The 19,421-nt window shown below is 35.1% G+C and overlaps 1 protein-coding gene across 1 annotated transcript in view; it reads left to right on the top strand.

Annotated features, from left to right (window-relative positions):
• Nucleotides 1-19,421, top strand: part of hpse2 (heparanase 2) — a 76,143-nt gene that overhangs the window by 25,564 nt on the left and 31,158 nt on the right. The window contains exons 4-6 of the mRNA XM_059565829.1: nt 4,021-4,194; nt 8,945-9,116; nt 15,066-15,113. Coding sequence (XP_059421812.1) covers nt 4,021-4,194; nt 8,945-9,116; nt 15,066-15,113 — 394 coding nt within the window. The remainder of the gene's footprint in view (nt 1-4,020; nt 4,195-8,944; nt 9,117-15,065; nt 15,114-19,421) is intronic.

Genomic DNA, 19,421 nt, shown 5'->3' with positions numbered 1-19,421 from the left:
AGAGTTCAAAGGCACCATTTTTTTTAAATACATCCATGCGTTCATACTCATAGTTGCACTACATTAGCCAAAGTTATTGAAGAGCTCCTTGGCAGCGTTTTGTAACTAAGGCCTGTTTCACACAGCACACAAAAGCAGTGTATGTGGTGCATATTTATTTTGGCACCCATATTAACAAACTACGGTATTCACACTAGCTAAGCTGTGCAGTGCTAGCAGAAGTACGAGTACATTTTTAATGCCATGCAGTGAAGTGCACTACTCACTCATTGTGCCACATTCATGAAACGTTCTGAAATATGATCAGCAAAAATGTGGAGGAAATTGTGCATAAAATGGGCCTTCCAGAAAAAAAACTGATTTTTTTACAAATACAAAGAATTCACAAACCCCAAAATTTACATCAGAACATCATTATAAACAATTTCCAAAAAAGTATTTTGCTCGTGTGTCATGAATGAGGTCCATTGTTTGAAAAATAGACATATGTGGTGCTTGATGCATGTTACAAACAGTAACAGGCACACAAACACTTTCTCTTCAGTAAATCGGACATTAACCAGACAATTGAATCAGTTTGGTTGTTCAGTGAAGATTTATTACCATTTTGATAAAAAAAAAAATTGTACATGCTCCTTATTTAAATTAGGTTTCATGAGCATTTAGTTTGTGATAATACTCAATGGCACACCCATGGTGACCATTTTATGATTTATGGCTGTTGATAATATAAATACTTAAAGGGACAGTTGTTCCAAACCTGTTTGAGTTTCTTTTGTCTCTTGATATTTTTATATTTTGACTTCAGTCAGTGGCTACCCTCAACATTCTTTTGTGCTCAACAGAAGAAAGGTTACAGATTTAAAGCAACTTGTGGGTGAGTAAATGACAGAAAGTTTTGGGAGAACTATCCCTTTAATTTAATATTCCAGAAATCACTTTGTTTTCTATACAGACTCCCAGTTCTGAGTCTGCAATGGAAACACATTGATGGGAGTCTGCTGTTGTTTCGCTTACAAACTACATGTATGTGTTTGTATGACACAGAAATGGAGTTTAAATGCTTTTGAATAAACTAAAATCTAATTCAAAACATAAGATGTGATCTTGGGAGTTTGTCTCTTTGTGTGAGTAAAATAATGATTAAAACTATTAAGCAATGCATGTTACTCTATATTACTGAGTGATTTATTCCTATTGTAATTTACTGATAAAGAATGAATTACAGGTGGCAGGCTAACCTGCGAGAAAAGCTTCACATTTGTCCAAACTCAACATTATTTTCTAATCCTTCCAAGTAGGCTTTGTCTCTTTGACATTTTTTATTATTTAAATGTACTACTGAAAAGGAGTAAAACAGTCAAAAAAGAGAGAAAAACAGAGAGAATGAGAGGAAGTCAGAGAAAGTGAGGGATAAAGAAAGAAAGAAAGAAAGAAAGAAAGAAAGAAAGAAAGAAAGAGCAAAAGAGCTGATGTCTCTGGAAATACTTGAGTTCTCTGTTGTTCTTCGTCCATTCAGAGCTCTAGGGAGAGTTTGGCTCAGGATGCTGCTTAAACACTAATTACCTTATTACTGTAGCTCAGCAATATGGAACTGATCAAACTAGCTGTTTTTAGGAAAACTAGCTGTTCTATCAATGAGATTTACTCCTCAAAGAAAAGAAAAAACGCACACTACAGCACAGTAGTAACTGTGTGAAAACGGTAACATTGTCTGTATATCTATCTATCTATCTATCTATCTATCTATCTATCTATCTATCTATCTATCTATCTATCTATCTATCTATCTATCTATCTATCTATCTATCTATCTATCTATCTTTCTATCTTTCTTTCTATCTATCTATCTATCTATCTATCTATCTATCTATCTATCTATCTATCTCAAGTGTTTAGATTGTTTCTATCATAACTAGTTTTGTTGGTGCAGAAAAAATAGTCAAATTGTCTATAAAGAAAGTTACTGGCTTTATTAACTTATTCACTTCTTGTTTACAAGACTTCATCACGACCTTGTGCTTACATGACTGTATAATAGTGATGCTAATATTCAGAACAACAAAGTCCTAATATTTCAAAAACTCACAAACCAGCCCTGCATTTACAAATGAATGAAGCACACTTAGCTTGGTTCCTGTGCTGGTTCTCTACCTGATCCAGAGTACGATGAGGAGGGAGATTGTGGGTTACCTGAGAAACGAACCCACATCTGGATCTGTTTCCTCCTCGGCCCTGACAGCACAGTCCTGCTTTCCATCCACCTGTCTTTGATAAAGTGCGCCGTTTTAATCACCTCACAGCGCTTAAGGCTGCACAACAAGCAGAACTCCCACAATTATCCATAGACCTGCCAAGGTTGTCCAACATTTTGTGCAAAGTAAATAACTAAATACATAAATTAATACATATATAATGGAATGCTTACTGTATCAAAGCCTTTTAACTCTAGTAAACAAGTCCATAACTGCATTTGTTTGATGTCTGAATGCCTGTTAAGTAAGAGTGATAAAAGGTCCGTCATTGGTGTTTGACTGCTTGTTTGAATTAAACATAATCTTGACCTCATTATGGTAATATTTTAACGAGTCTGTAATTAGAACATTTCCCTGCTGCTTTAAAGTGCTGATTTAAAAGACCAGCTTTTATAGTTTGGTACCCAGGGAAGCTGGGTGTTGGATCTTTTTATGAGACTTTGTACATCTGTACATGTGATTAGAGTATTTAAGTAGGCTATTTAAGAAATGACACTTTGCCGTTAGTGTCAATGTTTCAAGATGTGATAAAAGCTATAAAGGCGACTACACAATTAAACTGAAGTTTAGCAGTCACGCTAATGCTAATTTCTGTCTTTGAATTGCTAGCCGTGCTGACTGGTTATCTGCCTGTTGGTTGTTCTAGTGATTCTGTTTTGATTCATCTGTCCGTAAAAGCTCATGAGAGAAATAGAACTTCTGCCCATGCCGCAGTCATAAATATTTATTGAATGAACTGAATATCTAAACAGATGTAATAGCATTTTTTTTTTCCGGTGCAGAAGTGCCAAGACTATTCTATGATGTTAGCTGCTTGAATCCATGCCCAGACAGAATCTGCAAACATTTTTCACAATTTTTGTGCTGATTCTGGTGAGTAATTTGTGAAAAAGGATTTAAACTGAAGCTGTGCTACACTAAATTAAATTAAATGAAAGCATAATAAAATTAGCCAAAATATATAATAAACAGAGACAGAAAGAGTATGGAAACTCTTGTGGAATATGGGACTTTGAAAATGCTTCTTGAAATGAAAAAGTTGACTCAACTACAGTTGACTAAACTTTTGAAATAAACCAAGACTTTACTGTGGGTACCAACTTTAAATAATGGAATATCCACTTTTTATAAATGACCTTTAGCTCAGAATCTTCCATCACGGACAAGATGAGGCTCCATGTGCGTGTCTCTTGGTTTCATCTGCTTCCTTTTAAACACAGGAAATGAAGTCAAAGGGTAGTGAAATATTTGTGTTTATTTTTGCTGCTCTTAACGGATAGAATTTCCAAACACCGGCCAACGGCTGTCCATTAGCAAAATCAGAATTATCATGTCTGTCTGTGGGGCAGATTTAAAATTTGAAAACTTTCTTTGATGCGTTCCTGTTTTTTATTTCCTTTAATCTGCTCTGTTTGTGGGTTAGCTTTTACCCTATATATCAAAAGAGCAAAAGTTTTCTTAAATTTATCCAGTCATGTTTGTTCTTGTTTTGAAGTATTTAAAGGTTAAATTAAAGTTAAAAATTTCAATGTAATAATAAATATATAAATAAATAAATAATACTGAAAATGTTAATCATGATAATAATTTATGTATTTTTATTAGAATTAACAACAATAACAATAACAGCAGTATTTTTATAAATGTATGTATTTTATATAGTCAATATACAATAGTCCAAAGTCCAGACTAAAATGTAAAATGGTTATTATGATATAAAAAAAAGAAAGTATATATTTTACAGCTGTGTCTGGCTTTTTCCCAGCCAGGTCTTTAGACAAACTTTACAACTTTGCCGACTGCGCGGGACTGCACCTGATCTTTGGGTTGAATGCCTTGCACAGAAACCCTGACAACTCATGGAACGCGTCCAGTGCTCTGAGTCTGCTCAAATACAGCGCCGGCAAAAAATACAACATCTCCTGGGAGCTCGGCAATGGTGAGTCCTTACCATTGCAGATTCACAAATTATATTTTTGACATGTTGTGTTTATGAAAGAAAAAGGAAGCATCTATCCCATCAAGCAGTGATTAATTTGTGTACAATTGTCAAAACTTCACACTTGAAATTTGATCAACCCCCCACAGCCATCCAATACGTATACGAGTTTGTTTGTTCATCTGAACAGATTTGGAGAAATTTAGCATTACATCACTTGCTCACTAATGGATCCTCTGCAGTGAATGGGTGCCGTCAGAATGGAAGTCCAAACAGCTGATAAAAACATCACAGTAATCCACAAGTAATGTAAATAATCCAGATTCTATGTGTTTATAAGAAACAAATAAATCATTTAGACATTTTTAACTTCAAATAGTTGCTTCGAGAGAAAAATATTCACAAATCAAGCACCATTTATAAGCAAAACAGTTCTGAACAATATGTTGGTGGATTTTTGACTTTTTTTATGGATAACTGACTCATATTTTGATAGATTTGTTTCTTACAAACAGACAGCTTTTCCTTTCACAAGAAATTAATTGATGGACCAGAGTCTATCATGGATTATTGTTATGTTTTTATTGTCTATTTGGACGGCACCCATTCACTGCAGAGGATTCAGGAAATATAAAGCATGATGGGTTTAATAGGAAATATAGAAATATTGAGATACTGTCATTGTCCTTAGTCTTTCGCTCTCTGTTTATTTTTTTATTTAGATTCCAGCTAGAAACGCTCTTGGAGTTTGAGGGGAAAATGCTACTATATTTTGTTTCCAGTGTCTTCTCATTGACAACCATCCACTTGACACACTTGTAGTGCTTGATGTATAACAGCCTCCAGACTGGAAAGTGTCAGCCGGATGAGCTGAGATTAAAGAATTGTAGTTATTTATTTTTTACAGAAGCAGTCTTTACCAATGCAATGAAAAGGACCGACGTGGGCAATTCAGATGGGTTTAAAAATCTTAGGGAAGCTCTGGGACTGATCATTATTACACTACCCCACCTCTTCATATAAAATGAATCCCATTCAAATAGGGCTTCTGTCAGGAGACAAATTGACAAAGCAGAATCCAAAAGGACACCTGGTGATTTTGTAATCTGCTCTAAGCACTCATTCATCTATTGTCCGGTGCCAGACATGCTGCAAATTGCCCCATTCATGTTGCACTTGCATCAAATGTTTCTCTATAAATATCAAAACAGCACGTAGTATAAAACCTTTGACTTGAATTACTGTGATCTTATGATGATATGGGTTCCTTGCATAAAATTAGACAGAATATAAGGTATGTAACTGACAGCATGTGTTGCCTGAAATATCGCACACTTTCCATACTTAACACTAAACCTATAAAAATGCCAGAGACCGATTTAAGAAAGTACACAAACCATATATTGTCTTAATCGTTTGTTTATTGGCTACATGTTGCACGTGTCAAATCTTTACTAGCTGTTTGCATAGAAAAACTGCAGGCGTACAGATCTCTGCTTTCACTCGGAGACTGTCATACGACACAAAGGAAGCAGCACAATAAGCTAGTATTGAATGTAAAATGTAATTCATATGAAAATGAATAATATCAGAATTTAATATCTGTCATGTAATACACATTAAGAAGTTATCCTTTCTGCAGAATCTTTTCACTTTGCTAACTCTAATAAAAGCATGTTATTACTGGAACAGCCATTTGAATGTTTAAAAGCTGTTACTAAATCAGATTTTACAGAGCTGTTAATTCAAAATCAAACACTTTCAAGTGAAAAGAAATAAGTGTGTAGCTGCGAGTGGATGTTTATTGAGTGGGTCGTGCCAGTGTGACACAAAGTGATGATTTATTTCATGATAGCACTTCATGATGTGTTATTTGTGCTTCTTGTAAATGATAGCATAATATTTTAATGGATTATAATAATGCCTCATATTTTCCACTGGCCTCTGCCTGGCCCGGTAATGTATTGACTCCACAGCTCAGCATCTCGATGTTTCTATCCCAGACACAAACACACACTCACACAGGCTGTGATGTTTATAAAGTTCGCCACTTGACTTCTGTAACATCCTCGCTGTGATTTCAAGTGTGCACCTCTCAAAGTGTTCCCTTGTTTAAATAGTTTACAAAGCCCTGACCACAATATACAACCCGAATTCCGGAAAAGTTGGGACATTTTTTAAATTTTAATAAAATGAAAACTAAAGGAATTTCAAATCACATGAGCCAATATTTTATTCACAATAGAACATAGATAACGTAGCAAATGTTTAAACTGAGAAATTTTACACTTTTATGCACTTAATTAGCTCATTTAAAATTTAATGCCTGCTACAGGTCTCAAAAAAGTTGGCACGGGGGCAACAAATGGCTAAAAAATCAAGCAGTTTTGAAAAGATTCAGCTGGGAGAACATCTAGTGATTAATTAAGTTAATTGATATCAGGTCTGTAACATGATTAGCTATAAAAGCTTTGTCTTAGAGAAGCAGAGTCTCTCAGAAGTAAAGATGGGCAGAGGCTCTCCAATCTGTGAAAGACTGCGTAAAAAAATTGTGGAAAACTTTAAAAACAATGTTCCTCAACGTCAAATTGCAAAGGCTTTGCAAATCTCATCATCTACAGTTTATAACATCATCAAAAGATTCAGAGAAACTGGAGAAATCTCTGTGCGTAAGGGACAAGGCCGGAGACCTTTATTGGATGCCCGTGGTCTTCGGGCTCTCAGACGACACTGCATCACTCATCGGCATGATTGTGTCAATGACATTACTAAATGGGCCCAGGAATACTTTCAGAAACCACTGTCGGTAAACACAATCCGCCGTGCCATCAGCAGATGCCAACTAAAGCTCTATCATGCAAAAAGGAAGCCATATGTGAACATGGTCCAGAAGCGCCGTTGTGTCCTGTGGGCCAAGGCTCATTTAAAATGGACTATTTCAAAGTGGAATAGTGTTTTATGGTCAGACGAGTCCAAATTTGACATTCTTGTTGGAAATCACGGACGCCGTGTCCTCCAGGCTAAAGAGGAGGGAGACCTTCCAGCATGTTATCAGCGTTTAGTTCAAAAGCCAGCATCTCTGATGGTATGGGGGTGCATAAGTGCATACGGTATGGGCAGCTTGCATGTTTTGGAAGGCTCTGTGAATGCTGAAAGGTATATAAAGGTTTTAGAGCAACATATGCTTCCCTCCAAACAACGTCTATTTCAGGGAAGGCCTTGTTTATTTCAGCAGGACAATGCAAAACCACATACTGCAGCTATAACAACAGCATGGCTTCGTCGTAGAAGAGTCCGGGTGCTAACCTGGCCTGCCTGCAGTCCAGATCTTTCACCTATAGAGAACATTTGGCGCATCATTAAACGAAAAATACGTCAAAGACGACCACGAACTCTTCAGCAGCTGGAAATCTATATAAGGCAAGAATGGGACCAAATTCCAACAGCAAAACTCCAGCAACTCATAGCCTCAATGCCCAGACGTCTTCAAACTGTTTTGAAAAGAAAAGGAGATGCTACACCATGGTAAACATGCCCCGTCCCAACTATTTTGAGACCTGTAGCAGAAATCAAAATTGAAATGAGCTCATTTTGTGCATAAAATTGTAAACTTTCTCAGTTTAAACATTTGCTATGTTATCTATGTTCTATTGTGAATAAAATATTGGCTCATGTGATTTGAAAGTCTTTTAGTTTTCATTTTATTAAAATTTAAAAAACGTCCCAACTTTTCTGGAATTCGGGTTGTAGGTCATAATTCAAAGGCAGTTTCCATATTTGCTTGTGATTGTGTGTCAGGTCGCATCAGAAGCCTTAAAGAGATAGCTCATCTGAAAATACTGTCGTTAGTAAACTGTGGAACATATGAGGATAATTTTTGAAGGATCTTCCTTCACACAGCTGTTTTACTATTGACCATGATCATTAAGGAAGAAAACACACACACACACACACACACACACACACACACACACACACACACACACACACACACACACACACATATTTATATTATATATATAATTATTATTATTATTACTATTACTATTATTATTTCTAATCTGCAAGGATGCATTAAACTGATCAAAAGTGAAATTTTATATTTATTTTTATATTAATTTAATTTAAAATAAATGTTGTTCTTTTGAACTTTCTATTCATCAAAGAATATTGAAAAAATGTCTCATGATTTCCACAAAAAATTAAGCAGGAAAACTGTTTTCAATATCTATAATAATAAAAAATATGTATATGGAAGCTTGTCTCTACCACAGAAAACCACATTTTCTACCACTTTTTTTTTATTTTTAATTTTTTACAATTTTTAGAAGAAAAGAAAAAGGTCTTAATTGTGAGTCTTATTATTATTATTATTATTATTATTATTATTATTATTATTATTATTATCATTTAAAAAAAAGATTTGGTAAAAAGCTTCCATACAAATATTTCTCTAGGATCATGTGACACCGAAGACTGGAGTAAAGACCGTCTAAAATTCAGCATTGTCATCACAGAAATAAACTACATTTCAATATATTCAAATAGAAAACAGATATTTTAAATTGTAATAATATTTCACAATATTATTGTTATTTTTTGTATTTTTTTATCAAATACGTGCAGCCTTGGTGAGAATTAGAGACTTTCAAAACTATTTAAAAAATCATACTAACCCAGTTAAATTAATCAGTCATCTTTTATTAGGTATACCTTGTCATGCATTATTTTTCTTCATTTCCCCTCACAGAGCCCAACAGTTACCATGCAATGGCTGCCCGATCAGTCAACAGCTCTCGTCTGGCTCAGGATTACTCTCTTCTGAAGACGTTGCTGCAGTCGGTGCGTTTCTACAGCCGGGCGAACCTCTACGGGCCCAACATCGGCCGTCCTCGAAAAAATGCAGTCCTGTTACTAGATGGGTGAGTGTCTCTGTCATTTCTTCAGAAATATTATGGTCTCCCTGTGTGCTTTTATTTATATGTTTGACAGCATGTGGAGAGTGATAAATTATAAACTGAATCTGTTCCTGCAGAGCTGTGCAGGAAACTCCACAGGTTTCTGCTTGTGTGCTGGTTTAATACGTATTCTGGATATTTTGATAATGCTGTCAGATATATTGTACTTTTAGTTTTGTTTAACACATTTGATATATTTATGAATATGAAAATTAGAGTTGTGAGGCTTTTAGTCCATTTTGGTTAGCTCTGAAGCCTTTAGTAGATGTATGCGTTTATAGTTAATGGTTAGTTTTTTGCTTTTCTTTTCTTTTCATGCTTTTTATTCAAGGATGCATTTAAATTAAATTAAAGTGACAGTATGGACATTTATTATGTTACAAATATTTCTATTTCAAATAAATGCTTTTCTTTTTAACCGTTCTTTCTATTCTTCAAAGAATCCTGAAAAATTTATTAGTTTCCAGAAAAATATTATGCAGCACAACCTTTTTCAACATTAATAATAATACATGTTTCTTGAACAGCAAATCAGCATTTTAAAATGATTTCTGAAGATTTGTGTGACACTGAAAACTTGAAAATTAATGATTCTGATTCTAAAATTTTAAGGACAGGAATAAATTACATTTTAAAATATTTAAAAAAAATTTTTTTATTATATTACTGTTTTTACAGTAATATTCTATTCAGTATTCAATATTATATTTTTGGTTAAATAAATATAGCAGCCTTGGTGAGCTTAAGATATATTTTTTTCCTCAAAATAAATAAATAAATAATATTAATATAAGAAAAATGAATAAATACTGACCCCAAAAATCTGAATAGTAATGAAGATTACATAATTTTTACTCAGCAAGTAGTGAATAATGGTTCTTGGATGCGATGTAACTTAAAAAGAACATTTTATCGATATTCATGCTGGTAATGTAAGCAGTTTAACTGTATGTAGAGAGTCTCAAATGTGTTTCTGAATGGCTGCGGCGTTTTGCACTTTCAATGTGAAAAGCCATCATGATGGGTTATGGCATGGTGTTTGCAGAAAGGCTTATCTGATATTGGCCTCGTTTTAATAGCTCCAAAGCACATTGTTTAAGAAAAGGCAGTACTGTCCGCCTGCCTGGAGGAGCACATAGCTGAGTCGTGTTTATGTTGCTCCATGTGGATTGTTAGTCCAGGGGCCTGTAGCACCATTGAAACTCACCGTCAGATAAATAAAGTGTCACTCTATTAATGGTGTGACAGAGCAATGTTCCACCTGCGTGTTACTCGTTCCTCCCACTCTCTCCTGCAAGAGCACAGAGACTTAAGCACTGCAGCTTTTAATTCTGAGCATTAAGTTCAACATAGTATCAGTTTTTGTTTTCCAATAAAACATTATAGAAGTAATAACTTTGGTGAATCAAAAACCATTTGGATGGACTGTGAATTACAATGCAGAAGAATAAGGATGTTCAAAAACTGCTTACAGAAATGAACATCTCGAACATCAGCCTTTTTTTAATTTACAACAACTGAATAATCGAAAACCCATGACTGAATTTTCATTAAATTCCCTTTTAAAAGGAGAATCTTGTCTCAATCATTTAGTGTGTGGTTTTAAAAAGAAGGTTTGAGCAACGCTGCCAGCATTATGCTTCTAAACACATATATTTTTATGACAGGAGCTTATTAAAGCAGTGCCAGTGTTGATGTGCTTACTATTAAGACCACTTTTTTTTAATCTGGCCTAATGACGTCTGAGATAAATACCTCTGGAATTCATTTGTGAGTGTTCATTTAACATTGTTTGTGCTTTTGTGCTGTTCTTCAAAAACTGGTTTTGTAGAATAATGGCTTTTGAGAGTGGATACTAATTGGTTGTAATGTCAGTGTGACAGAGTCAGAAATAAATCTGTCAGTGCCTGACCAGAGCTTCCTCATTTTTGCATCCAGCGGCTTACTAGGCTCTGTCTACACCTTCATACACACACACACACACACACACACTGAAATCAACACGAATGATGGGAGGACAGACACACAGCCCCCAAAATTATACAAAAACAAAACAGGAATTTATTCATTCTCAGCAGAAATTCTTTTTGAAATCATTATTTAAATATATTAATAAATTAATTTAGCCACTCAGGTAAACCTGTATAGGATAAAATGTTGTGTTTGGATAAATTAATTGTCTTATCCCATTGGCATTTATCATAGATATAATTTGTTTTTTTTTTTTGTTTTTTTTGCAGTAGGCAGTTAGAAGTAGTTGTTGCAGTAGTAGTATATAATTTCAATCTGTTTAAATGTCTTTAAAATATTTTAAATATATGAATATTGTAGTATAACAAGCGTAATACTATTATATTTAAATTAATTTAAATATACTGAAAATAATATTATATAATATAGCTTCAAGCAGTGATTTCAGTGGTTCAAGCACTTAACAGCCTCTAAGGTTCTATGGTTTTAGGGTTTAGTCCAACCCAAAATGTATGGCTAACACTAAAACACATCCATGCTAAAGAATATGCTCACAAACACACACACACACACACACACACACACACACACACACACACACTGTGCTGACAAACTGCCTGGGAGCTCCTCAGTGGTGAAACTCCACCTCCTTCAATCAGTGGTGAACCAGGTGGAACAAATTTTCCAGGTAATCTGAGCGTGCCAGTACCTGGCTCTGTTGTTGTGTTTAGACCGCAGTGAAAGGAGCATTTAAAGCACCACGAGACCAAGGAAACCATCTTTGTCATCAATGTGACTGTGCAAGACCAAGCCTTCCACAATACTGTGAAGGACAGCCGGTAAGCGCCATATTGGCCATGTTTGGCTAGACTGCCTTAAGCAGTGCAGTGCTAATGGTACTCTGGAAAACACAAACTCTTAAACCTTGTTGAATTGAAACCTTGTATTTTAAAATGACAGTATTGTGTTTATCTGAGGTAAATGTGAAGAATTGTTTAATTTGGCTGTCAACTCAAATAATAACCAGTATTTGTCATCTCTTTTGAGGTTTTTCACCTGTTTACCGCTATCAAGGAATGGTAAATAAAAGACAACCAACTGTTCCCAGGGCTGTTTATTGAGTGAAATCCAGTTAAAAGCTTCATGTGGAGGGATTGTCCTTTTCAAGTGGGGAATTGCACAAGAGATAGATCAGAACTTGACACACACACACACACACACAGAGAGAGAGAGAGAGAGAGAGAAATTATATGAATAAACTATTATATTAATGCTTATCATTTCTAAAGAAAAAAAAAAAAAGATAACGAAACACTTATTACAAGTCTTCGCTATTTAAGAGTTTGTCATTTTTCTTGTTTTACTGTAATCATAATCTGGCATAATTGTAAAAACTGATATGTCTGTATGAATAAAGTGGTAAACTTTGACTAAATGTGATTTAAAATGCAATGATAATAAATGTATCATGTCTAAATGCCAATCCAAAAAAAAAAATAATAATAATAATAAAAAGGTGAAAAACACTATTTAGTGTGTTATGAGCCTATTAGTGGTCCTCTGCTGCCATCTAGTGGTTATAATTGTAACTTCACAGAGCATAAAATTGAAACGATAGAGCTTTAACATTTATAACTATTATCGTGCCATTTTTTGCCCGATCTTTAAAATGTTTAACTGTTATAGCGCTACCTATAGTAGCAGAGTTTTGTTTAGGTTTTATAGTCTTTTTGGTATATTTGGCCGCACCCCTTTTCGAAATTTTCCTGTTATAGCTAACCAAATGACAAAATTATATATTTTTTGATAATTATTGATCTAGTGAGACAGAGAATTGTGCTGCATTGGTTTGATCGAGGTTGATCGAGAAACCTAGGACTAGTTTGCAAAAGTAGGTTTTTAACATAATTGAGAATAATTAATGTACGATTTGATTGACAGCAGTGGTTCTTGAGGCAGATTGAGTGTATGTGTGTAAAAATAGTACACAATCATTTATGCACTTGAAAAACACCATTTCGAACACAAGTGGCCGATTTTCTTTCAAAATTCTTACGGATATTTAGGGGCCATGGGTCAAACATGCGCATCGAGTTTTATTTCGATCGACCTCCATTAACATTGTCTAATAAGTGCTTATAATCCTTTGGCAAATAGCGACCATTTTTTTTAGATATGCAAATGTTTCTCATAGACACATATGCCACTTTAGATGTAGTTATAGCCATTTTTATGTTTTTTTTTCCCATCTTATAGCACCAAGTGGCAGAGCTGCAATTTATTTTTATTTTATTTTTTTATCACAAAATTAGCCTTTACACATGTGTACCAAGTTTGGTGAAGATATCTCATTCCTTTCAATAGTTTTTGGCCCCTCCCCTTATGAACATTTTGAGTTGAAATTTCAACTTTTTTTGGATAAATATTGATATTCACTGTCCACAGACTACTTCTGCAGTAGTTTGAAAAACATAGAACTAGTTCCCAAAAGTAGGTTTTGAATTTATTTAATTTCAAATGGCGGGAAATCCAGACCTTGTAGAATAAACCGGACTTTCTTCACTTTTCTTCATTTTGACCCAAGGATTCCAAAAATATAAAAGTCTACGAAAAACGGTCTAGGAGTTCTGAGCAGTTTTGCATTCTTGATTGCTGTAGGGCTCCCCATAGGCCGATTGGGCCGAGCCTTTGAATCTGAGTAGCGAGTCAGACTACTATCATCTGACCAAGTTTCAGCTTCCTAGGCCTTACGGTTTGGTTTGCCCGATCAGTTTTAGCGCGGTATAATAATACTACTACACTACGTGCTTGAACCCCTAATAATATAATCTTACAATCTTACGTTCTAACAGTTATATAAACTGATGTGTGTATATATCAAATTTGTATTTTTTTTAAATTATAAAAATAACTAATTGCTATGGACACTAAGATAATTAAGATTTGTTTTCTTGTAATTGAGACTTTAAACGAAAAAAAGAAAACTACATTTGATTGTAGTTAGTTTTATTGAATACTGATTGTTTACTTGTCTTCATTAAGCTTGAGCTCTTTTTGTTTGTATTAGTTATTGTATAAAATGCATAATTGTGAAATTTCAGTGTCATCTAAAAATTAAAACAACCTATCGTTAACAATTATATTGTGAATGTGAAATAAAATGACTATTAACGTGATTTCAATTTGGTAATATTGCCAACCACTAACTAGAGCCTCAATATCTTATGCAAAATTGCTTCTTAAGTTAATTATATTTCAAGAAGGAAAACCTGGGCCAGCACTATATTCTGTCATATTTTTGGCATCCGTTCCTTTGCTCTGTGTGATTTGTGTTGTGTAGTTTAGGTGCGCCCCTTTACTTTTCTGCCATAAGCCGCCTAGTGTTTTCCTGCGGGGGCTTTTGAGCAGTCATAACTTTGGCAGGCTGAAATGAATTTTGGTATTACAACCACAAGTGCTTTGTCGAAGGTCTTCCTTGGAACAAGACGCCACCCCTTGCTGCTACCAGTCTCGTTCAGATGGAAATGATAAATGCAGTTTTAACTCAGCAGACAGACAAAAGGAAAGAGGGAGACGAGAGGGGAATTATAGGACGGCATGGAGTTTTAGAGAGAAAGGGTGGTCGCTGTTTTTCTGTGTGAACCTGCCCTCACACGACAACCGTTTAAAACTTTATTCCCTATAAGGAGTTTTGTTCCCTCATTTGATTAAGATTACTCAGCTCCCTGGTAAACTCCTCTCTGCACAAATTTACTCACAGCATGAGAGATCAGTGTCAGCGGCGAAATAAACAGACACCTCCTGTTAGCCATGCAGCCTTGTGTGTATGGCTATCAGTTCCTTTATGTAAGAGTCATTTATGGTGGCGGAGCAGACTGTTTTTCCAGTGCTATAATAACCTTCCATATAAAATACTGATTATACTTTTTCTCTCTTTCACAGGTTTATGAAAAACGGTGGTTCTGTGGTTGATGCAGTAACGTGGCAACAGTAGGTATTTTACCTTTTTTAAATTCTAGCCTTTTATTATTCCCTATTGTTTACGGAAACTTTGAGATCATCTTTCTAAAGTTGTTATACAACATTGCTGTGGTATGAAACAAAACAGAATGCGAACGCAAAAGTGTCAGTTGTTCTCAAGTGGTGGGTCACGACCCATAAATGAGTCGCAGTACTGTTCTGATACAGCAGGGAAAAATAATGCAAAATAAAAACACAAAAAATGCAGCAAGCCATATATAGTTAGGAGAGGAAAACAAATAGGTCTAGCCACTTTTAATAAGGAAGTTGCTATGTTCTTTATACATTTACAAAATTGTTTTTCATACCCCCCACCCCTACCTTCAGTTCAGACTTCTTTAACATCTAAACTTGAAGTTGCGAGTTATAAACTCAGAATTGTGAGATATAAACTCGCAATTGCAAAAAATGCAGAGGTGGGTAGAGTACCCAAAAACTGTACTCAAGTAAAAGTAAAAGTACTTCTAGAAATATTTACTCAAGTAAAAGTAAAAGTACTAGTCTTGAATAGTTACTTGAGTAAGAGTAAAAGAGTATCGGATAAAAAATCTACTCAAGTAGTTAGTTACTAGTTACTTTGGTACATATATACTGAGCCTATTTTTATTTAGATATATAGATAAAATGTATGTTATGTGTGTGTGTATAAATGTGTATATTTCATCAGCCTTTACACTATTTATGTAATTTATTATAAAACCCTGTCTGTTTACTTAAGTAACAGATATAGGTGTCATGCCATAACATATTTTTAATACGACTGACTTTATATTAAATGTGAATCTAACATTGAAAGTTAATGTGATATAAATATTGCTACTAATCTTTCATTGTTCAGAAAGAGAGCAAATAACATTTACGTTATTAAAGATCATTTTCACTGTCAGTCTAGATTTCAATCACTCTCAGAAACACCCATTAAAATCACTGAAACTGTGCACACTGTGAAATCAATATCTTAATAAAAGATTCGTACACACATCTGCACTTTGTTGTTTCTGACGAGAGAATTCACCAGAAAGAGGTATTCAGTCAGTGAGCAAGTGAAGGAAGCACCGGCATATCAGCGATGACTCATCTGAACACCTCTGATTGGCCAATGCTTTAATAAGCTCAAAAGAATCTACTGCAATCACGCCATCTGCGTTTCAGAGTAGCGTGGTCACGCCATCTGCACTTCAACTTCATTGCGCGTCTACTGGACAGTGCGTGGTACATTAACTAGCACTACGTAGGCCTACAGCCTATTTATTTTAGTAAATCCTCCTTCGGTTGTCATATTTATTCATATTCATAAGAATGATTGAATTCATTCACGTTTAAAGTGTTAAAAATAAATAGGCTGTAGGCCTACGTAGCGCTCGCACGTTAATGTACCACGCATCGTCGAGTAGACGCGCAATGAACTTGAAGCGCAGATGGCGTGACCGCGCTACTCTGAAACGCAGATGGCGTTACTGCAGTAAAGAATCTTGTGATTCGTTATAATGCGCAGTGCTGTAAAAACACATCTATCTCTGGCTCAGCGCCAGCAAGCAATCACAGATCTGAATTTAGCAGCTGATGATATGACTCGCTGAACGTACTCGCACCGGTGAGATTGTATTAAAATTAATAAAATCTTAATCGGCTATTTTTTGTTTTTTGGAAGCTGCATTCAACTTGACTCCCCTCTGTTATAAGCCACACACCAGTGTTGTGCCTGAACGCGTTCATTGAACGATAGTTCATGAACTCGTTCATATTTTGGGCGAACGTGAACTGAACGTGCTGTATTAATGCCTGATGAACGTTCCTGTGAACTCGTTCATTCTGGTGTCTGTGAACGGCACGCTTTCTCAGGTTAACTTCGTTCAATAGGGTGCCAGATTTCTATAGAGCCTTCCAGGTGAAAACCCGGCTAAAACACAACGTAAACGGATCTTAATATGTAGCGGAAAAACACCCAATATGGCAACACCAGCCACCAGTGTTGCACCGCCATCCGCCGCATGCGTGACGCGTCATCAAAAAAAAAACAGCAAACGACAGCAGCATGTAGCAAGAAGGCGTATAATCATTTAAAAGAATTTTATGATGTTTATGACAAAGTCGGTGAGAATGGGAGACAAAGCATTAAAGCAACAATGGGGAAATGCTGTCCCCTCAATGCTAATGTAAACCCTGGTTGGATAAGGATTCAAAATTGGATATGAAGATGAAATCTGACGCATAGCTTCATTGTTAAAACTGATAAAATAATTGCTGTCGTTGATTCTATATGGGCTGTGGCAATAATTTTGAAAAATAATAGCTCGCAGCAACGTATGGAAAAAAAGAACTATGAACTAGTTCATTTTTGGAACTGTGAACTTTAGTTCAAAATTTTGTAGTTTGAACTATGAACTGAACTAGTTCATTTTAAAATTTGTGAATTGAACTTTGAACTAGTTCATGTAGAAAGTGAACTTTCCCAACAATGCCACACACGTACAACAAACTAATGTCACAGTGGTATCGTGTAGCCTACTGTAATCGAATGTAGCCCAAGTTATTACCTCTTAAACAGTAGACAGCACACGCGGTGTTCATCTAATAAGGATCTCAATCGCAAGCAAATAATAGCCTTTGCAGATTTGCTTTCAATTCAGTGCAGTTCCATAGCCACGTTTTCAACGCTGCTGATGTTAAACGTTACAACTCTGAGTGAACCACTTCAGACGCTCAGCGCGTGCGGCAGGGTACTGAACGACTCATTCAAACTGATTCATTAACCAATTCACTCGTTTGCCAATTGGTTTGATCTGACTCAAAAGAATGAATCATTCGCGAATGGGCATCGCTCATTGCCCAGAGAAAAGTAGACGGCGCCTTTGGAATAAACTGAAGCATTTATAACATTTATTGTATTAAGATAAAGTAACGAGAGGAGCGACGCCCACAGTAACGAAGTAAAAGTACAGATTTTCCACCAAAAATTTACTCAAGTAAGAGTATAAAGTACCCATCTTTAAATATACTCAGATAAGTATTAGTTACCCCCAAAAATTACTCAAGTAAATGTAACGAATCAAATTTAACTCGTTACTACCCACCTCTGAAAAAATGTAATTGGAATTGCAAGATTTAAACAAATCAGTTTTTTTGTTTATTTTTTCTCACTATTCTGACTGATTTTCTCTGACTTTATAACATGCAATTGCCACTTTATTTCACACAGTTCTGACTTTATAACTCACAATTGTGAGAAACAAGTCAGAATTGTGAATTGCTAGTGGTAGGTTGGCATATGAGCCAGGACAATTAACTTTTTTTTTTGGCTATTTTGAGATTATCGCCAGCAGCTTGGTCAATCAAAGAGATACTGGTTAACGCAATGTCATTTTCACAGTTGACTGCATTGTCCATGAATGACACATTTTCTGTACATATTTCTTTAATGAATGTTCAAAGTTAAAATTTAATGTATTACATGACCACTGTGTAAAATTCTCTTTATCTCATTTGCATACATTTAAATTGTATAATATATCGGTCATTGGCTGACTTGCTTTCTAGACACAACAGTGGCAATACAAAAAGTCTGTTGCTGTGTTTTGTTGTTTATGAACCGTAGAGTCTGCTGTTGCCCACATCCGCCTTAATTTCTAACACCTGTGAGGTGGGATAATGTGCTGGAAGGTAAATTTACACTCCCAGCAAACACATGCAGGCCTCTAATTTGAGCCTTTTTTCCTAATCTGGTTAAGTACCATTACTGAGAAGCGTTGTAAAAGACGTCAACAGTTAGTGTGTGTTCAATAGTGCTTCTCACTAACAAAACCATTAACATTCCTTCCATACTTTCAGGCAAAACATTTCTATTTTATAACTATTCATACCATGTTTATATCGCATTGCAGTGCATTTAAAAATATATACAAAATGTTTACATCACCATTTAAAAAAGGGGAGTTTTTGGCATTTGTGTGTGTTTTTTCTCATGCTCACCAGAGCTGCAAAAAATAAAGTAAAACCCAAATCTTCTGAAATATTATTAACGTTATTAATATTATTAATTAATATTATTAATAATATTATATTATTTTTAAACGACTGATATATTAATATATTTTAAAATGCAATTAATTAATGTGAAAATGTTTAATAATGCTGATTTTTTCTTATTATTATTTATTAATTTATTATTATTAATAAATTACAAATTACAAACCCCTCTATTTTATTAACTTCTTATAGAGGCGAGGACTGTGTGTTTTCTACTTAAAGAGTGAATTGAGCTGTTGTGTCTGTCCATCC

This window comes from Carassius carassius, chromosome 14, assembly GCF_963082965.1.
Source record: "Carassius carassius chromosome 14, fCarCar2.1, whole genome shotgun sequence".
NCBI lineage: Eukaryota > Metazoa > Chordata > Actinopteri > Cypriniformes > Cyprinidae > Carassius > Carassius carassius.
Note: the sequence above shows the minus strand (reverse complement) of the source record. Positions and strands in the feature narration are given on the sequence as shown.